At 41.6% G+C, this 15,881-nt stretch overlaps 1 protein-coding gene and 1 long non-coding RNA gene across 3 annotated transcripts in view; one reads left to right on the top strand and one right to left on the bottom strand.

Annotated features, from left to right (window-relative positions):
• The window catches only part of LOC119659936, a 21,963-nt gene extending 16,022 nt beyond the window's left edge, over positions 1 to 5,941 (top strand). Inside the window, exons 3-4 of the long non-coding RNA XR_005250387.1 lie at positions 5,642 to 5,737; positions 5,805 to 5,941. This is a non-coding gene — a long non-coding RNA (uncharacterized LOC119659936). The remainder of the gene's footprint in view (positions 1 to 5,641; positions 5,738 to 5,804) is intronic.
• Positions 1 to 15,881, bottom strand: part of LOC119659935 (meckelin) — a 22,510-nt gene extending 6,629 nt beyond the window's left edge. For both annotated transcript variants that reach the window (XM_038068276.1, XM_038068275.1), the window contains exons 1-5: positions 15,550 to 15,881; positions 7,029 to 7,615; positions 6,678 to 6,974; positions 6,012 to 6,611; positions 5,824 to 5,958 (exon numbers count right to left, since the gene is read on the bottom strand). In XM_038068276.1, coding sequence (XP_037924204.1) covers positions 5,824 to 5,958; positions 6,012 to 6,611; positions 6,678 to 6,974; positions 7,029 to 7,615; positions 15,550 to 15,748 — 1,818 coding nt within the window. In that variant the 5' untranslated portion in view covers positions 15,749 to 15,881. The remainder of the gene's footprint in view (positions 1 to 5,823; positions 5,959 to 6,011; positions 6,612 to 6,677; positions 6,975 to 7,028; positions 7,616 to 15,549) is intronic.

Raw genomic sequence — 15,881 nt, 5'->3', positions numbered from 1 at the left:
AGTCTTCCTTACAAAAACTTGCATGCGAGGAACCTCGCCTGCTCTTTGCTGTATAAATAAGCGCGCAGCGGTGATGTTGTGCCGCGCCCCGGCCTTCGATGCCACGAGGTAGGTGCATCCGCTCCATGTCAGACTTTGGATTATATATTCAGAGTTTCGATATAGTGGCCCCTGGACGTTTGTCAGACCGGTTTTCGTCCACAGCAATATGCCGAGTGTATAAACCAATGAAGGGATAACGAATAAATTCAATGCGCTTATTTTATTCTTTCCCGAGGGATGCGATTTCAGTACCAGGTTTACACAAGGAATTTGGGCAGCAGAGCATCCTTCAGATCACCAACTCGAGGATGGGTTCCTTGCAGAATCCCTAGGTATTTGCACAAGTCGGTCTCGGCCATAGCTTGGATCTGGAAATCATCAATTCTATGTCCAGCATGCGGCTCGTGATGACCTTTGTGGATTCGAGATTTGTCTAATCCAAATTCCATGAGAATATTACGGCTAAACAAATCCATCTAAGGTGGTTGACAGTATCAGCATACATTATAAAAAACCAACGAAGACTCAACAAATTCCACTGGAAGATGCCTCTCCGTATGAGGTGTTGGTACCTTCAGATGAACGCACTGATAAGGTATGTCACCCTTCCACAACTGTCGCCAAAAATTTTATTAGTTTAGGATCAACGCGATACAGACGTAGGACATCGATTAGCCAGGTGTGCTGAACTTTGTCAAAAGCCTTGGCATAATCGATATACCAACTACAGAGGTTTCTTTGACCTCTAGTTGCCTATGCTAAAACTACCGAGTCGATAATGAGTTGCAACTTCTTGACCCAATTCGGCAGCGCTTCTGCTTCTCAGACAGAATGTTATTGGTCTCGAGGTGCGCATTGACCCTTCCACTAATAACGGACATTATGAATTTATAGAGGGTTGTAAAGCAAGTACTCGGGCTTGTGTCTGCGGGTCCAACACTGTATCCTTTTTAGTGACAAGGTAGGTAATTTCCGCAGTGATTAAAGGTGGAAATTCCTCAGGCCGACTAATGATCTGCAGACTGGTAAACCTTTTATACCAGAAATTCTGCACCCGACCCAGACCAGGACCCCTCCAGTTCTTCGAGCTATTTATGGCTTTTCGAATCTCCTCTTCGGTAAAGTCCGCAAAATTCATGCCCGGCGGGTGCCTTCAGCCGTAATCCACTCAGCATGCTGGGCTCAATACTCTTTTGCTTTCGTTATCGAAAACTTGACTGTCTGGACGCTCTGTTGGGATTCGTTGAGTGATTTGAAAAAACTCCGCGGGCGTTACATTTTATAATTTTATTATTTTTGTTATTAATATATTAATATTAATTTTTAGTGTTGCCACTCTTTGTTTTTATGACTGCCTCGAGTCTTCTTGGAATCTCAGCCGCCTCTCGTCATAATTTTTTAATATTATCCCTTAAAATTCTCATGTTCTCTGCAAAGTAGCCTATTTGTTTCATTCCACCTTTTCTATTGGGTTCAGGTGAATTTTCTGGCTAAGGGGGTTAAGATATCCTCTGACATAATTTTTTTTTCGGATTTCGGGGTGTGACAAGGAGCGCCAACTTGCCTAAAGGTTAAGGAAGATGCTCAAAATTCGATTTGATCAAAATACGGCAGCGCGATGGTATTCCATTTTTTTATATTGATCTCAGGAATATGGGGGTCCTTTGAGCAATTCGACTCCTCGCGTGTCGTCACACAAAAATTTGCGTGTTCTTTAAATCGATGCATGGATCCGCGCTAGATCATATGAATCCGACCAACAGAAGGATTTGCGCGGGCCAACCGAAGATTCACCACGTGAGCTAAAATTTAAAAATGGAGTCGTAAAACTCCGAACCTGAGCCGCGTTTGGGAGGGATCCACGATGGATCGCATGCAGGCAGCTTCTCCTGCCTCATATGTATTGTCGGGCGAGGCCTTCGAAGTTGCCTCCTCCGGGGCATTCTCAGGTCATCACATTGGAGGATGCCCCTTTGTTAGTGTAAGAGTCGCAGGCTAAAAGAGGAGGAGGGGAAGAGGAAGTCCCCAAATCGGAAAGAATTATCTGAACTTCAGTTTATTAAAGTTCATATCGAAGCAGACGGTATCAATGCAAAGAAAACTTAAAAAAATAACATATATATAATATATAAGAAATATAAAAAATAATAAATTAATAATGTAGGATAAACTTTAACTTAGACGAATAATAAATAAATAAAGAAAATAGGAATAAAAAAAATTAAAAATAAATGAAAATATGGAATAAAGCCCCTCTTTCCCTTAAGAGCTCTCCAAAGTTTGGTTCCCACAAAGCTATCTTATTTTTTTTTCAATATAAATTGCACTTACGCCTGGGGATGCAAATGTAAATAAAAATTCAAATATTCAACAAAATGTGTATGTAAAGTCACCTTCAAGTTTCAAGCACTGTTTTGTAGTTCATTCTCACATTTAAAAGGTATAGAAGAATGTAAATGTTTTTTTTCATTTCTTTTATTATCTCAGATGGAATTCAAACAGTTTTGCAAAATCTTTTCCCCGGAAGGTCCACGCAAATTCACTTCTGTTGTTGTCGACCCCACAGCTAAGAAAAGTCACGATTGTCTCTTGTTCGCCTCTTCCAAATCGGTTTTCTGTATAAATCTTCCCCTGCAATGGCCACATTCAAATCATTTGAGACCGAAATGCACCTTTGGTTTGTCCCAAGCCTCGCATCGATACAGTTGTTCTTGATTATGATTATTAAAATATGAATACAAAGAAACTGTATTTTTAAGAGCCTTAGCACAAATCAAACACAATGCAACATTATGCTCACTCTTATTTTCTCACAGTATTTCCCCAGAACTATTGATTGCTTACTACACTATCTGCATAAATCGCAATAAATTCTCAGGTGACTCCAATGAGTCGTCAATTGATCATACCCAGTCGCTTCTATTTATGGAGCAAACACCAAAATCCAAGTCACCGTCGAATCCCGCTGATGAAACTCTTACCTCATAAGCCGATCTCGGATTCGCTAATTCCTCCTCTTGCTGAAACCGACCTTTTACTTCAAATTCAAAGACGGCACAGCACATTATTTTAAATGTTAAATTATCATCATCAACGGCGCAACAATCGGTATCCGGTCTAGGCCTGCCTTAATAAGGAACTCCAGACATCCCGGTTTTGCGCCGAGGTCCACCAATTCGATATCTCTAAAAGCTGTCTGGCATCCTGTCCTACGCCATCGCTCCATCTCAGGTAGGGTCTGCCAGGTCTTCTTTTTCTACCATAGATATTGCCCTTATGGACTTTCTGGGCAGGATAATCCTCATCCATACGGATTAAGTAGCCCGTCCACCGCAATCTTTTGAGCCTGATTTTATCCACAACCTGATGGTGATGGTATCGCTCATAGATTTTGTCGCTATGTATACTACGGAATCGTTCATCCTCATGTAGGGAGCCAAAAATTCTTCAGAGGATTCTTCTCTCGAACGCGGCCAAGAGTTCGCAATTTTTCTTGCTAAGAACCCAAGTCTCCGCGGAATACATGAGGACTGGCAAGATCATTGTCTTGTACAGTAAGAGCTTTGACCCTATGGTGAGATGTTTCGAGCGGAACAGTTTCTATAAGCTAAAATAGGCTCTGTTGGCTGCCAACAACCGTACACGGATTTCATCGTCGTAGCTGTTATCGGTTGTGATTTTCGACCCTAGATAGGAGAAATTATCAACGATCTCAAAGTTGTAGTCTCCTATCTTTATCCTTCTCGTTTGAGCAGTGCAGTTTGATGTTGTTGGTTGGTTGGTTTTTGGTGCTGACGTTCCCACGATATACTTTGTCTTGTCTTTATTGATGTGCAGCCCAAGATCTCACGTCGCTTGCTCGATCTGGATGAAGGCAGTTTGTACGTCTCGGGTGATTATTTCCATGATGCCGATATCGTCAGCATAAGCCAGTAGTTGGGTGGACTTAAAGAGGATCGTACCTCTTGCATTTACCTCAGCATCACGGATCACTTTCTCGAGGGTCAGGTTAAAGAGGACGCATGATAGAGCATCCCCTTGTCGTAGACCGTTGTTGATGTTGAATGGTCTTGAGAGTGATCCTGTTGCTTTTATCTGGCTTCGCACATTGGTTAGGGTCAGCCTAATCAGTCTTATCAATTTCGTCGGGATACCAAATTCTCTCATGACCGTGTACAGTTTTACCCTGGCTATGCTATCATAGGCGGCTTTAAAGTCGATGAATAGATAGTGCAACTACTGTAATTCCATCGGCTCCTGGCGACTTATGATTTTTAAACCGATGAATTGCACCGACTGGATTCCATCTTTTCCGAGCCACGAAAGGAGCTTTGGACAGGATGGAATTCAGTTACTATTGCCACTAATTTGCCACTATTAACGAGAATTGCGACATTTAAGAAACAGAGCTAGTCCTTTGATTCCTTTCAATCCCTCCCCTTCTCCCTCTATGTTTTCTTAGATGCAATCAGTACCACTTAAGAGTTTGTTTTAAATAATAACTTCATTAAAAAAAAAACATTTTTTATTATACATCTAGATTTATGTTTTTTTCCTTTTGAAGTATAAGGGGTAGAAGGGGGGTTAAAAAAAGAGATAGGAGGGTAGAGAAGGGTGCTAGGGGGTAGTGGGAAGCTGTAAAAAGATAGCAAAGAGCCCTGGATTGTCGGTTTTTTCCGAAAGAAATAAAAAAGAATGCTGTTTTTTTATGGTCTTTTTTGATAATACCCCTAACCCCCTTTTTTCTACCCCTGGGATCCCCAAAGATGTTTATTGTAGGACATAGTCTTTATCATCATTTTGCTGTAATTTTAGGTATTTTTCGCTGTGAAATGTGCAGATTAGACAAAATTTATCGATTCCACCTCAATTTCGGCCAAAATAGGGGTGTGACAGAAAAATGGAGGGCGATGGAAAAAAACGGAGGTCATATCCTAATTCAGCGACCAAAAATTAGTAAAGATCACCCATCAGAATATCTGTTCATTTTTCCATGTTGACCAGCGTTATTGAATACTCTTTTTCCGATTGTCCTTAGAGAAGGCGAATGGAATACCCCCATGTCGCAAAGCCGTGGACAATAAGAACTAAAATTAATGCTTTTAAATTTAAGGGTTTTATCAATATTTATTTTTTTCCCAGTATTCTACACCAAATTTTGAATATTCCTGAACAAATGCAAGTTTCGCGTTTTACGGACCGACTGCGCTGAAACCCGGCATTGAAGGATGCCTTCGTAAAAGTTGTCGCAATTTTCTGTTCGTCCAGAATTTGCCGCTTTGAAGAAGTCTCAGATGAATTCTGCTCTATTTTTTTGGAGATCTGGACCACTACATAAGGTAAAACTGCGTGCAGGCTAGAGATTCTTCTTATTGAGTGATTCCCCGTTCTCAGTCGTGCAGAAATTGCACTTTTTATTCATTGGAGATATCAGCCTTTCCCCCCATTACAAAATCTGCACCAATTTTGATTAATTTTGCCTTTTTTGACGTAATAAAGTTCGGAAATACACCAATTACACTATTTACGCAGTATTTCATTATTTACTTCTAGAAAACTTTAAAATCGAACCCAAACTAATACTCATTTTTCAATTAAGACCCTCAAAGGATACTGAAGCATATGGATAACTGGTACCTCTCACACCTAACATTGTTAGGCCATGGAGCCAATCCAAACCATCCAAGAAAAAAAGGTCAGAGGCAATTTATAATTAACTAATTAGTAATGAAATTTGCAAGTGCTTATAATTTTTTGGCTAGGGACTGAAGAAATACTTACGCTGGAGCAAACAGATGGTGTATCTAAATTACTTCTGGCCGTAGATAAAGCATCACAACCTCGTGGTCGTTCCCAATCGATGAAAAATATATCAGAATGTGTAACTCTCCAAAAGTAGGCTACCAAATAGCTAGTCTGAAATTTCTACAGTAAGTTGGTGCCATAAATATATTTGTAGTAAATTTTACCTTTAACCAGAAAGCAACCCCGATAAGCACATCAATCAAGTTCTGTTGTTGAATTGGAACCAATAACTTAATTACACTTTGTCCCGTATAAACAAAAAACACATAAAAACATACAAAAATCGCAACAGAAAACAGAGCGTTCGAGCAATTAGAGCATAAATATAAAACAAACTGGCAAAGTGCCGAAAAATCATAATATTCCTTATTTTGTCGTGTTTTATAATTGAACGTCCTCAGAATGGCGAACGCAAATCCAATTGCCATGGTTAGCGGTAGGAGCAGCTCAACATAGAAATGTAAGTCGTGTCCGATCACAAACCGAACTTCAAATTTATGGTCATATTGCGATTGTAAAGAACTATTCCGATGAACGTAAATAGTTTTATAGTTCAAGACTATTAGCGGTGAGGATATCCGATTGCCGTCACGAATATTAATTATCATTTGGAAGCTATCAATATATCGAATCATTTTGAATCGAAGGAGTTTGGAAGAGTCGGTTTGAAACGGGTACGGAAGTTTTGTTGGCGAAGAAGGTAGTTGATGTGCATCAAAGAGTTGAAATCGTCTCACCAACTGCCAGTCGGATGGATTTTGGCCCTGCCCGAATTGAAACAGGATTCAGTGATGTCCTTTCTAATTCTTAAGGTGAAAATATTCACTTACCTCATTGAACTTGAAGGCGTTTCTTATCAGTATAGGCACTGGTTGCAGGTATTGCACTTTATCGATTGTGTAGTTCAAGTAGATACTATAAAAATATTTCCCTAACGTGGTCATTTCCATGAGATTATCCAAAGTAAATTTGCAACCATTTTCGTAGTTTCTTCCAAATTCAAATTCACTATAACTTGAAAGCATGTTGTGGTTGCATAAATTGACCGAGTGGGGTGAGAATTTCCCCATCCTTATATTGGATCCGTCTAGGGAATGTGTTAATGAAACGAGTTGCAATGGGTCTTCCTGGAAAAAATGCATATATTTATTTTCGTATGCACACAACACTGACTCACTCACCCCTTTAACGTTTAAATTATATGAAAAATCAATAGTTCTTTCTAGTTCCTTCTTAGTGCTCCTTGCCCTCCTACGGAACAAGAAAGGTCTCAGATACTCCATATCGTCTTCACTATATACAGCCGCTTCGGACGCTTGAGAAATATAAAATAGACTGCATGGTGAATTTTTTGCAAGGCTATAAAACGATGACACACATAAATTTGCCAAATGGTTACATGCCGTCGTATTACGAAGGATTTTACAAAAGAAAGTAATAAATTTCAGTTCCGAATAAATTCCACGTTCTGGATGAAAGGTATTAAAATGATGGTAGTTCTTGAGAAGAGTTATTGCTATACAAAATCCATGGTATTGGTAATTTGTCTTAGGATCACAGGTGCAGTTTTTTGAGTCATCGTAGAATATCCGTAGCGATTTGTGAGTTGTGATGTTTGTTTTTACGTAGTCGATGTATTTTATCTTGCACCGAGGTTGTTCAGGCTTTGTGCATGACTTGCAGCTCGTTGGGTTGCAAATGGGTTTTTGTTGAGTGAAATCGTATAAAGCAACCTCATATGCCGTCGGGTCGCAGGTACATAAGGAACCTGTGGGAGAAAATAAGATCAATACTTACGCATTAATTTCCGTTAATTTAGTTAGCATTTTAAGGTTTTGTTTGTAAAACAAAACCTTATAAAAATCGGTTCAATGTCTATCTGTCCGTCTGTCTGTCTGTCACATGTACTTTTCTCAGAAACGGCTATACCGATTGGCACAAAATTGTGTGAAAAGGTGGGAGCTGTGAACGCCCAGATATGCAGTGAGTGATATCCTTCTCCGTTGAGATTTAAGGAAGTCATACATGCAAAAGGGGGGGTGTAAATTTTTTTAACCGAATGTAGGCATGGTAGTTATCAAATGAAAGGTCTCGATTAGTACTTTTCGAAGCTGGTCTTAGTTTTGAGATTTGTTTGAAAGGCGGAGAGTGGGATAGGTGGAAAGTGATGATTTCTTTGAAGGATCCATTTTCAGAAACTACCCAACGGAAAAATTTAAAAATATATCACGAAGCTGCCTCTAAATGGTGTCCAGTCCGTGTAAATTTACTGCAACTAAATATCAATATCACAAGTGCGTAGTCTGACATGCTAAATGCATATACATAACGGGATACGCACAACTCGGATAGTTCTGCACTCAAATATACTCACAGAAGAAGCAAACAAAGCCGTTCATACCTGAAGTGCCAAGCTTCTGGTTTCCCGACTTGTTATATGCATGCAAGTGCAGTTTAAGAAATCGAAATTTCTACGCAAATCAATCTAATTTGAAAAATGTGTTTCACTCTTGTAAATAGTCAAATTGATATAAATTTCTAATCATCAAAAACATTAAAATTTTCAGACGGAAATTCCTGGAAATCGCTAGGTGGCTACCTCCCAAAAGAACTAAACAGATACTAAAATACTGCAATGAAAACTCAGCTATTTAGAGTGCAAGCTGTGAGTGGGTAACCTTTCTCACGTTTTATGTTCACTCCTTTGTGCTTCAGTTTCGTAACCGTCATACTTAACGCTGTGCAAATGGTAGCCCTACACCAGCGAGACAGGACAAAAACGAACACAAACAACCATGACAAAGCGGGATTCGAACAAGAGCGGGCAACGAGATCGAGAGTCTGATTTTTAGCAAAGGTCATCGCACCGGGGGCAACTTTTGTGATATTCAAATTTCTGCTAATTTAAAAACACAACAACTCCTTCCTTAAACTAATCCGATTTCCATAACTATTCAATAATAACTATGTCCCAGTCGGTTAGCGGTGTAGGCTCGTCTTCTCTAGGTCATAGGCCGGGGGCCGGGGGAAATCGAGAGGTTTTCAAGTCACCATCTAGGGTTTCGGTCGGCTTTGGGTTGCTTCCCATCCACTTTGATGTTCAAGTTAATGTTAACTAGTGAATTACCGTCAGTGCGAATTATATGACCATAACATTGGAGATGTCTCTCTCGTAAGTATACCACAATGGATGCAACCCCATATTGATGATGGATGTCTCATTTCGGACGCTATCACCATTGATTCAACGCAATATTTTCGTCTGCTTCCGCTTTAACAGCTGGTCAATCTTTGGAATCGTATTTTGATTCCAGACGTTCGTTGATTCATCAATTATAAAGGACACTGGTTTTGGAACACTATTTCAGTCAGGTTTCGCTAATTCGTAAAGCAATTTCATCTGCCATTAGGTGTTGTCCCAATACATATCAGATGAATCTGTATGGGGCACGGCCATACGTTTTCTCTAGATTTAGGTCTACAAAAATGCATTAAGAAATCTTGCAGTGTTTCTAAAAGTGATGGATGAGAAAACAATCTCTTTGAAATTTGGATGGGCAACTAGAAGTACCAACAAATACTGACTCCACTGTTATGAATACAGCTTAAGAAGTGCTAACAAATATTGGAATAACGGGCCAGGGTTACGCTGATGTTATTATATTAACCGGTATTGGTAAATGCGAGGATATCCTATGTGGCAAAATCCTAGCTTGGACAAGAGGGTGGAGCTGGACATCTGTTCAACCAAAGCAGTCATAGTACCATCACTAGGAGACGTAAGCTTGATCACTTAAGAGTCATTAGATCATACATCATAGACTCTTCGTTTACTGTTCTTTGCCAAGTGTTCTTAGGGCGACCCACTCGCTGCCATCTTGGGAGAGACCAAGTTCTTCGTTTGCAATAGCATCATGCCAGCGTACCCCGAGAGTAGGACGTAGAGAGGCGTTGATGAAGGCTTGGAGCTTTCGAGCCGCAGTGGGAATAATATCGCCGACATGAGGCAACTCTGGCGGACTCCGCTTTGGACCTCAAATGCTTCTGAAATTTGACCTCAATGCAGCACCTGATAATAGCTATTAGTTTTCCAGAATGCCCTTTCTGCGTAGAGCGGTTTTGATACACTCCCTATTCCGGGTCTCGAAAAAAATCGATGAAGGACAGGTGGGATGAAGATCTAAGCTCTGCACACTGCGCCAAAATAATCCGTAGGGTGTTGATGTGGTCAATGCAGAAGAATTCGAAGCGGAAACCAGCCTGCTTTCTGTTGAACTTTCCAGATGTTTCTTTGATGCGTTCCAGGATGATTTTACCTATTACTTTCGCAACGGCAGGAAGCATGCAAATACCTCTTCAATTGTCACATTTGCAACAGGTTCCCTTTTTTGGGTTCTTGACGATCATCCCCTTCTTCCATTCTCTAGGAAAGGTCTCGGATTTCCGTGCGAGTGGAAACCGTCAAGCTTACGGGGTTTACTGCGTTTGAGTGCATTGATAACCGAAATAATTTCTCTTCTGTTTAGAGGAACAGTCCTTATCCGCATGTTACCGGGGTTTATCAGTTAATCCACAAGAGGAGGAACCTCACCCAATTTGATAGGTTAAAGACCATGGTGAAGTATTCTTTCCGCCTCTTCAGTTGTTCATCATCGTAGCTGAGAGGTCGACGATTGCTATTCTTCACAATACCATCGAAAGATTTGCGACCATACGCAAGCTCTTTCGTGATGCGGTATACAGTTTTGAAATCATTGCGATCTGCGGCATCTACCGCTTTTCTGACCAGCGCAATAACAAATTCTCTCTTGTCACGGCATACACTACCCTGAACTTCTCGGGATTTCACTCGGTATCGGAGTTTGAGCGCGTCACGCCCGCCATCGCTCGAAGCGATCAGTAGAGCTACTTCCACGATTCCGCAGTCAGCCAGATTTTATGACGCTCCTTTGGAATGTGGCCGACGACCTGTGTGGCACCCGAGCGTTTTTGATGGCAGTCCAATGCTCATCGATATTCTCAGACAAGCTGCTCACTGTATCTGCCGTCCGATCAGCAAGATCCCACTGTCGAGGGACGGGTGGGTCATATAAGCAGTCTATGCTGAACTTGGGGACTCGCAGCTCTCCAACCTTGTGAAAAATGGCGAACGAAACACGGAAGCGAACGTAAGCGACGATTAGATGGCCGATGTCAGTGCCTCTCTTGTTACGCATATCCAGACGATAACTCCTATATCTACTGTTGATCAATCTGATCTGAATTGATTGTCAAAACCCAACTGACCTTATGATAAGCTCTGTGCTCGAACAATATGTCAGCAATGACGAGCCGGTGGAAGTTACAGAAACTCATAAACTTCCCACCATTCGTAATGGTCGCCATGGTTGGCGCTTCCCCATCACATGTCCAAGCAAGTGCTTTAGAACCCATCTTAGCATTCTGATCACCCATCACATAATACCACTTTTAGCAAGTCTCCCCTGAACTGCCTTTAATTGCTCGTAGAAAGCATTCTTCTCCACTACGTAGGAAGTCTCCGTTGGTGCGTAGCCTTGTACAATTGTGATGCTCATTAATCTGGGTCGAAATCTTGCAATTAGAGGTCTGCCAGATGATCTCTTCGCTTATACCCAGAATGTGAAGTTTAGATCGTTAGAATTCCCGGTCGAATTGAAAAGAAAGTGAGCATTCTGGGGGCCCACACTAGTGTTGTCAATAAACATGCATACATCCCAGAAACCAATCATAGTCTGTTTTCGATAGCCGGTAATAGTAAACTTGCAAAATTTGAAGGCTGCTCCATAAATTTCTTTCCCTTTTAGTCGCCTTCTACTACTAGCAGAGAAGGCTACCGAACCGATGATGAGATGCTCTTCGTAACTCCTCGATCCAAATCAGCAGCATTTCTGTTCCGCGGACAGAATATTGTTGGGCTCGAGATGCGCACAAAAGTTATAGCAAAACAGATTCCAGGACGAAATTAATAGAAAATTTTATAATAAAGTCAATTCATTCATGCAGTTGGAAAAAGCTGGAGCCTCGGAATTGAAACCGATTCCTGTCAATGAGCGTAACCAGTAGTTGGATAGCTTACTTTTACAGAGCAGGAGGTACACAGAAAGCGATGAAGAAACGGCAAACCATGAATTGTACTTCCCAGGTAGCTTCCAAAGTCAGTGCTGACGCCATATACAGTTTCTAACCAAGATACATTAGTGTCCATTGAGCGAATAAAATGAGCATTTTACTCGTTCCATAGATACAAATCTGCAGGCCCGACTAATATCATTCATGTTTTAGTAATAAAAGGGATGGATGCCATGGATCTAGATATTTGGAATATATGCCGCACATGCTTGGCACGCGCTTATATTTCAATTATCTGAAGTTAAGTGCAGGTGATATTTATTCCTAAACCAGGGAAACACATCTACATGGGCACAGAAAACTTCCGACCTTACTCCTTTCTACTAAAAGTTCTGGAAAGGCTAGCAGATCGGCTCATGGGGGATACATACATTGCTAGGTGGCCACTTCACTGTAGGCAATATGCCTGCCAAAAGACAAATCAACGGATTCCATGAGCTCACGGTAAGAATTGAGAGGGCGATATGCGATTATGCCTCATTCGCGACAATTTGTGAACAGGCAGACATCTAGTCGTAATAATTATCACCAAGTTTGCAAACATAGTATGTAGTATTTCCTGTACGCTTCGTAGTGGAGTATAGGGCATCCACACAGTCGCACTTTGCTCTAGTTTCACTATCATCCCATTTAATACTGTGCAAGTGATCAGCTCACAGCAGCGAGCGGACTTGGACACTGAATTTCTTCGTCGGTGATAAGGCTCTATTGGTTGTTTAGATCGTTCAAGGCCTCATCCATGGTCAACGTGACAAAAAATGATCATAACCCCCTTGGAACTTTTCAAGATTCTACTTCGAAACATCGACTTGTTTTTTTCTTTGGATCATCGGTTGACGTTTTCGGTACCCAACGCATAGATTCTTTGAACGCTGCCATATGAGGTCTCTGTGATCAAAACTATATACTTGATTGCCACTCTTCGATCTGCCAACACTTCAGTAAGACACGGCGGTGGGTGTCGTTCTTTATCTTCAGTGGATGTTGTGCCCAGCTTAGACTTCTTCGTCCAAGCAGAGTCCCTCAATATCTTCACCAACTCAATGTCTCCACCAACTGCAACTAAAGCGAATAGTGTGTTCTCTGCAAGGATCGTGGCACGTCTGGCGAATGCATTGCATACATTACGAGTTCGGGGCTATGTTCAATTTTTAGGACGGAACTTGAAAGGGCTAGGACGCAACTAGTATGATCCGCATCCTACAAATTAATATGCACCGCAGTACAACCGCTCACCAGTTACCCGTCTTTTGACGTCGGGTTGATGCTCTGGAGGAAGCAGTTTCGGGCACGAAGGGGCGAATTCTGGTAGGTGGCTTTGATGCTAGGGCCCTTGAATAGGGCATGCTTCAGCTATCCTGGATCATGGAAATGGCGGCGAGAAGTGAGATCATAGTTTTAAACATTGGATCTATGTATATGAAAGTGCCCTAGAAGCTCAACAGGAGAAGACTCGCTGAAGCGATCCGCGCTGTCGGGGTCTTATTTCAAGGCAGTTTGGATTTAGAGCAGGGAGATCCACGGTGGATGCTGTTATGGAGGTCGTGCATGCGGTTCATCGAGCTGAAGCAGATAGCCGCATATCTCGATGGCAAGTGCTCTTCCTAAGGACTGTTATCGAAAATGCCTTCAATTCCGTAAGTTATAGATAGATATGCTACTCACATTAGAAAACGAATTCCACGTGCCAAGCTATTTCTTCTGGATATTGAGGGTTTATTTGAAAGACCGCCCGATGCTCTATGAGACGTTAGAGGGCCAGAGGTGGATGGGGATCACGTCGGGAGTAGCAGTAGGATGGATCCCTAGGGACAGACCTTTGGAACGCTTCCTAGAATAGTCTGGTTCAGACGACGTTGCGGCACTTGTTGCCGGACGGACTGTTCGACAGGTGCAAAGCAGACTTGACATATTGATGTAACGAGTAAGCGGATAGATGACTGCTAGTGATGTCAGCCTTGCGTTGGAAAAACCGAAGTGCTCATCTTGATCAGAATGAGAATCCCGATCCTGTGTCCCATATCGTTCGCCGAGTTCACTATAGTATCAAAACCAGCTGATAAGCTTCTTCGAGCAAATGAAAGCAGCAGCTGACAGAGAGAGCTGCAGCTACAGTCTCGGCCTTGAATCGGCTAACGACGATTCTTTTAGGCCCTAGATCTACCTGGAGATGCCTTCTTATGGGAATAACACAGTTGGTTTTGCTCTTCGGCGCGGAGGTATGGGCCGTGAGGAACGTCAACGCTCACTTACCGAGTGGCAAAATGAGCCAAGCGGCAAATGGACTGCGCGGCTCATCAACAATTTAGATCCGTGGTTGAACCAAGCGCTTGGTGAGATTGATTACTTTCTAACCCAACTATTAAATGGGATTGGGGAACTTATTTGCACACGATTGGAATGGCGTGATCTCCTGATTGTGTGTTTTGTCTTGTGGAAGGTGGGGCGGCTTTCGTCAGCAGCTTTATGCAGACACAGGGGAGCTTTCTCCAGACAACATTGTCAGAGAGATGCTGAAGAACGCTAGTAGATGGAGTTGTGTTGCACATTATGTTCGGGTTCTTCTTGTTGCCAAGAAGATTGAGCTCGACCGGCGGGGAGACCGGATGGCAAGGGGTTCTTTGAACTAACAACTCCCTTCCTCTTCTTCCCTCCAGTTGGTGAAAGTAATTGCCTGACCTGAAGGCACTCTAAGCCGGGAGAGCGGGAGCGCTAGACTGAAGTAATGTGTCGAACGGTTCTTGGCTAATTAGACTACGATATGGAAAACAATTGGCCCTTAGACGAAGCTACTTCAGTAAGGCTTTCTTCAATGAAGAATAGGCCAGACTAAAAAAAGGCCTGACTGCTTGGTGTGGTGGTTCCCCAAACCAAATCACACTAAACTAAATTATAATTCTTTATAATTAGGATATGTCCCCTTATAATTAGATTATTTCCTTGTTTCAAAGAATATGCAATAGATTTTTCCCAAATTAGTTCACTTTGGTTTTTTTAATACTTTTACATTCGTGCAGAGCGATGTCTATTTATGGAAAGCTTCATTTCATGATATCTCGTAATCTCTCTCCTTCTTTTCGTTGTCTGACTTGTTTTTACTGCCTTCATTTATTTTTAACACAATGCTTCCAGTTATAGGAACAATATGTAAAAATAATAAGTTCATTGATTTTTGTATATTTTGATTTCAGCACTTTCTGGGCTATATATGAGTATCTGCTTTCTTTCAATACATTTCGACTTCAATATTTAAAGGGTAATGTTTACATATTCTGAAGTTATTTTCTCAATAAATTGATCAATTCTATGTGAACTGCACGAGCCGCACTTATCATGAATCCATCGTAGGCTCTAACATTATAATTGATCCCAACCAACATTCTCGTATATCCTCTTTCGACTTCCACATTTGCTCGAATATGTATTCAAACAATTACCTATACCATTAGATTCTAGATAGTCTAATGCATTCACTACCATCCCACCCTTTAATCTAATCACTACGTGCTTCAAGGACATGCAAACGACCATGAAATACAATGCAATACTAACGATCCGCCGACGGTACCAGGAGGCTATTCTTGCTGTCGCATTCAACACATTGGAATGAATCCAGGTCGTAACGTTCACTCTTCTTGCACTGCTCAACACTTTTGTATGGTATCACGGTGACATCGTCACATCTCGAAAATTCACTACAACTGATCACGATCAAAAGGAAGACTAGAAAATTATTAGCAGAACAGGACATTCTTTAGCAATCTGAGAAATTTCTTTTAGCGCTCGGGATCCCCTAGAACGCGTAGTCAGCTGGTTCGAATAGGATTCTCGCGAAATGAGTGTCTAGTTCGCTTGAAGTTCCGCGAAGGACTAACAACTGGTGG

The sequence above is a fragment of the Hermetia illucens genome, chromosome 6 (assembly GCF_905115235.1).
Source record: "Hermetia illucens chromosome 6, iHerIll2.2.curated.20191125, whole genome shotgun sequence".
In the NCBI taxonomy this organism is placed as follows: Eukaryota; Metazoa; Arthropoda; class Insecta; order Diptera; family Stratiomyidae; genus Hermetia; species Hermetia illucens.
Note: the sequence above shows the minus strand (reverse complement) of the source record. Positions and strands in the feature narration are given on the sequence as shown.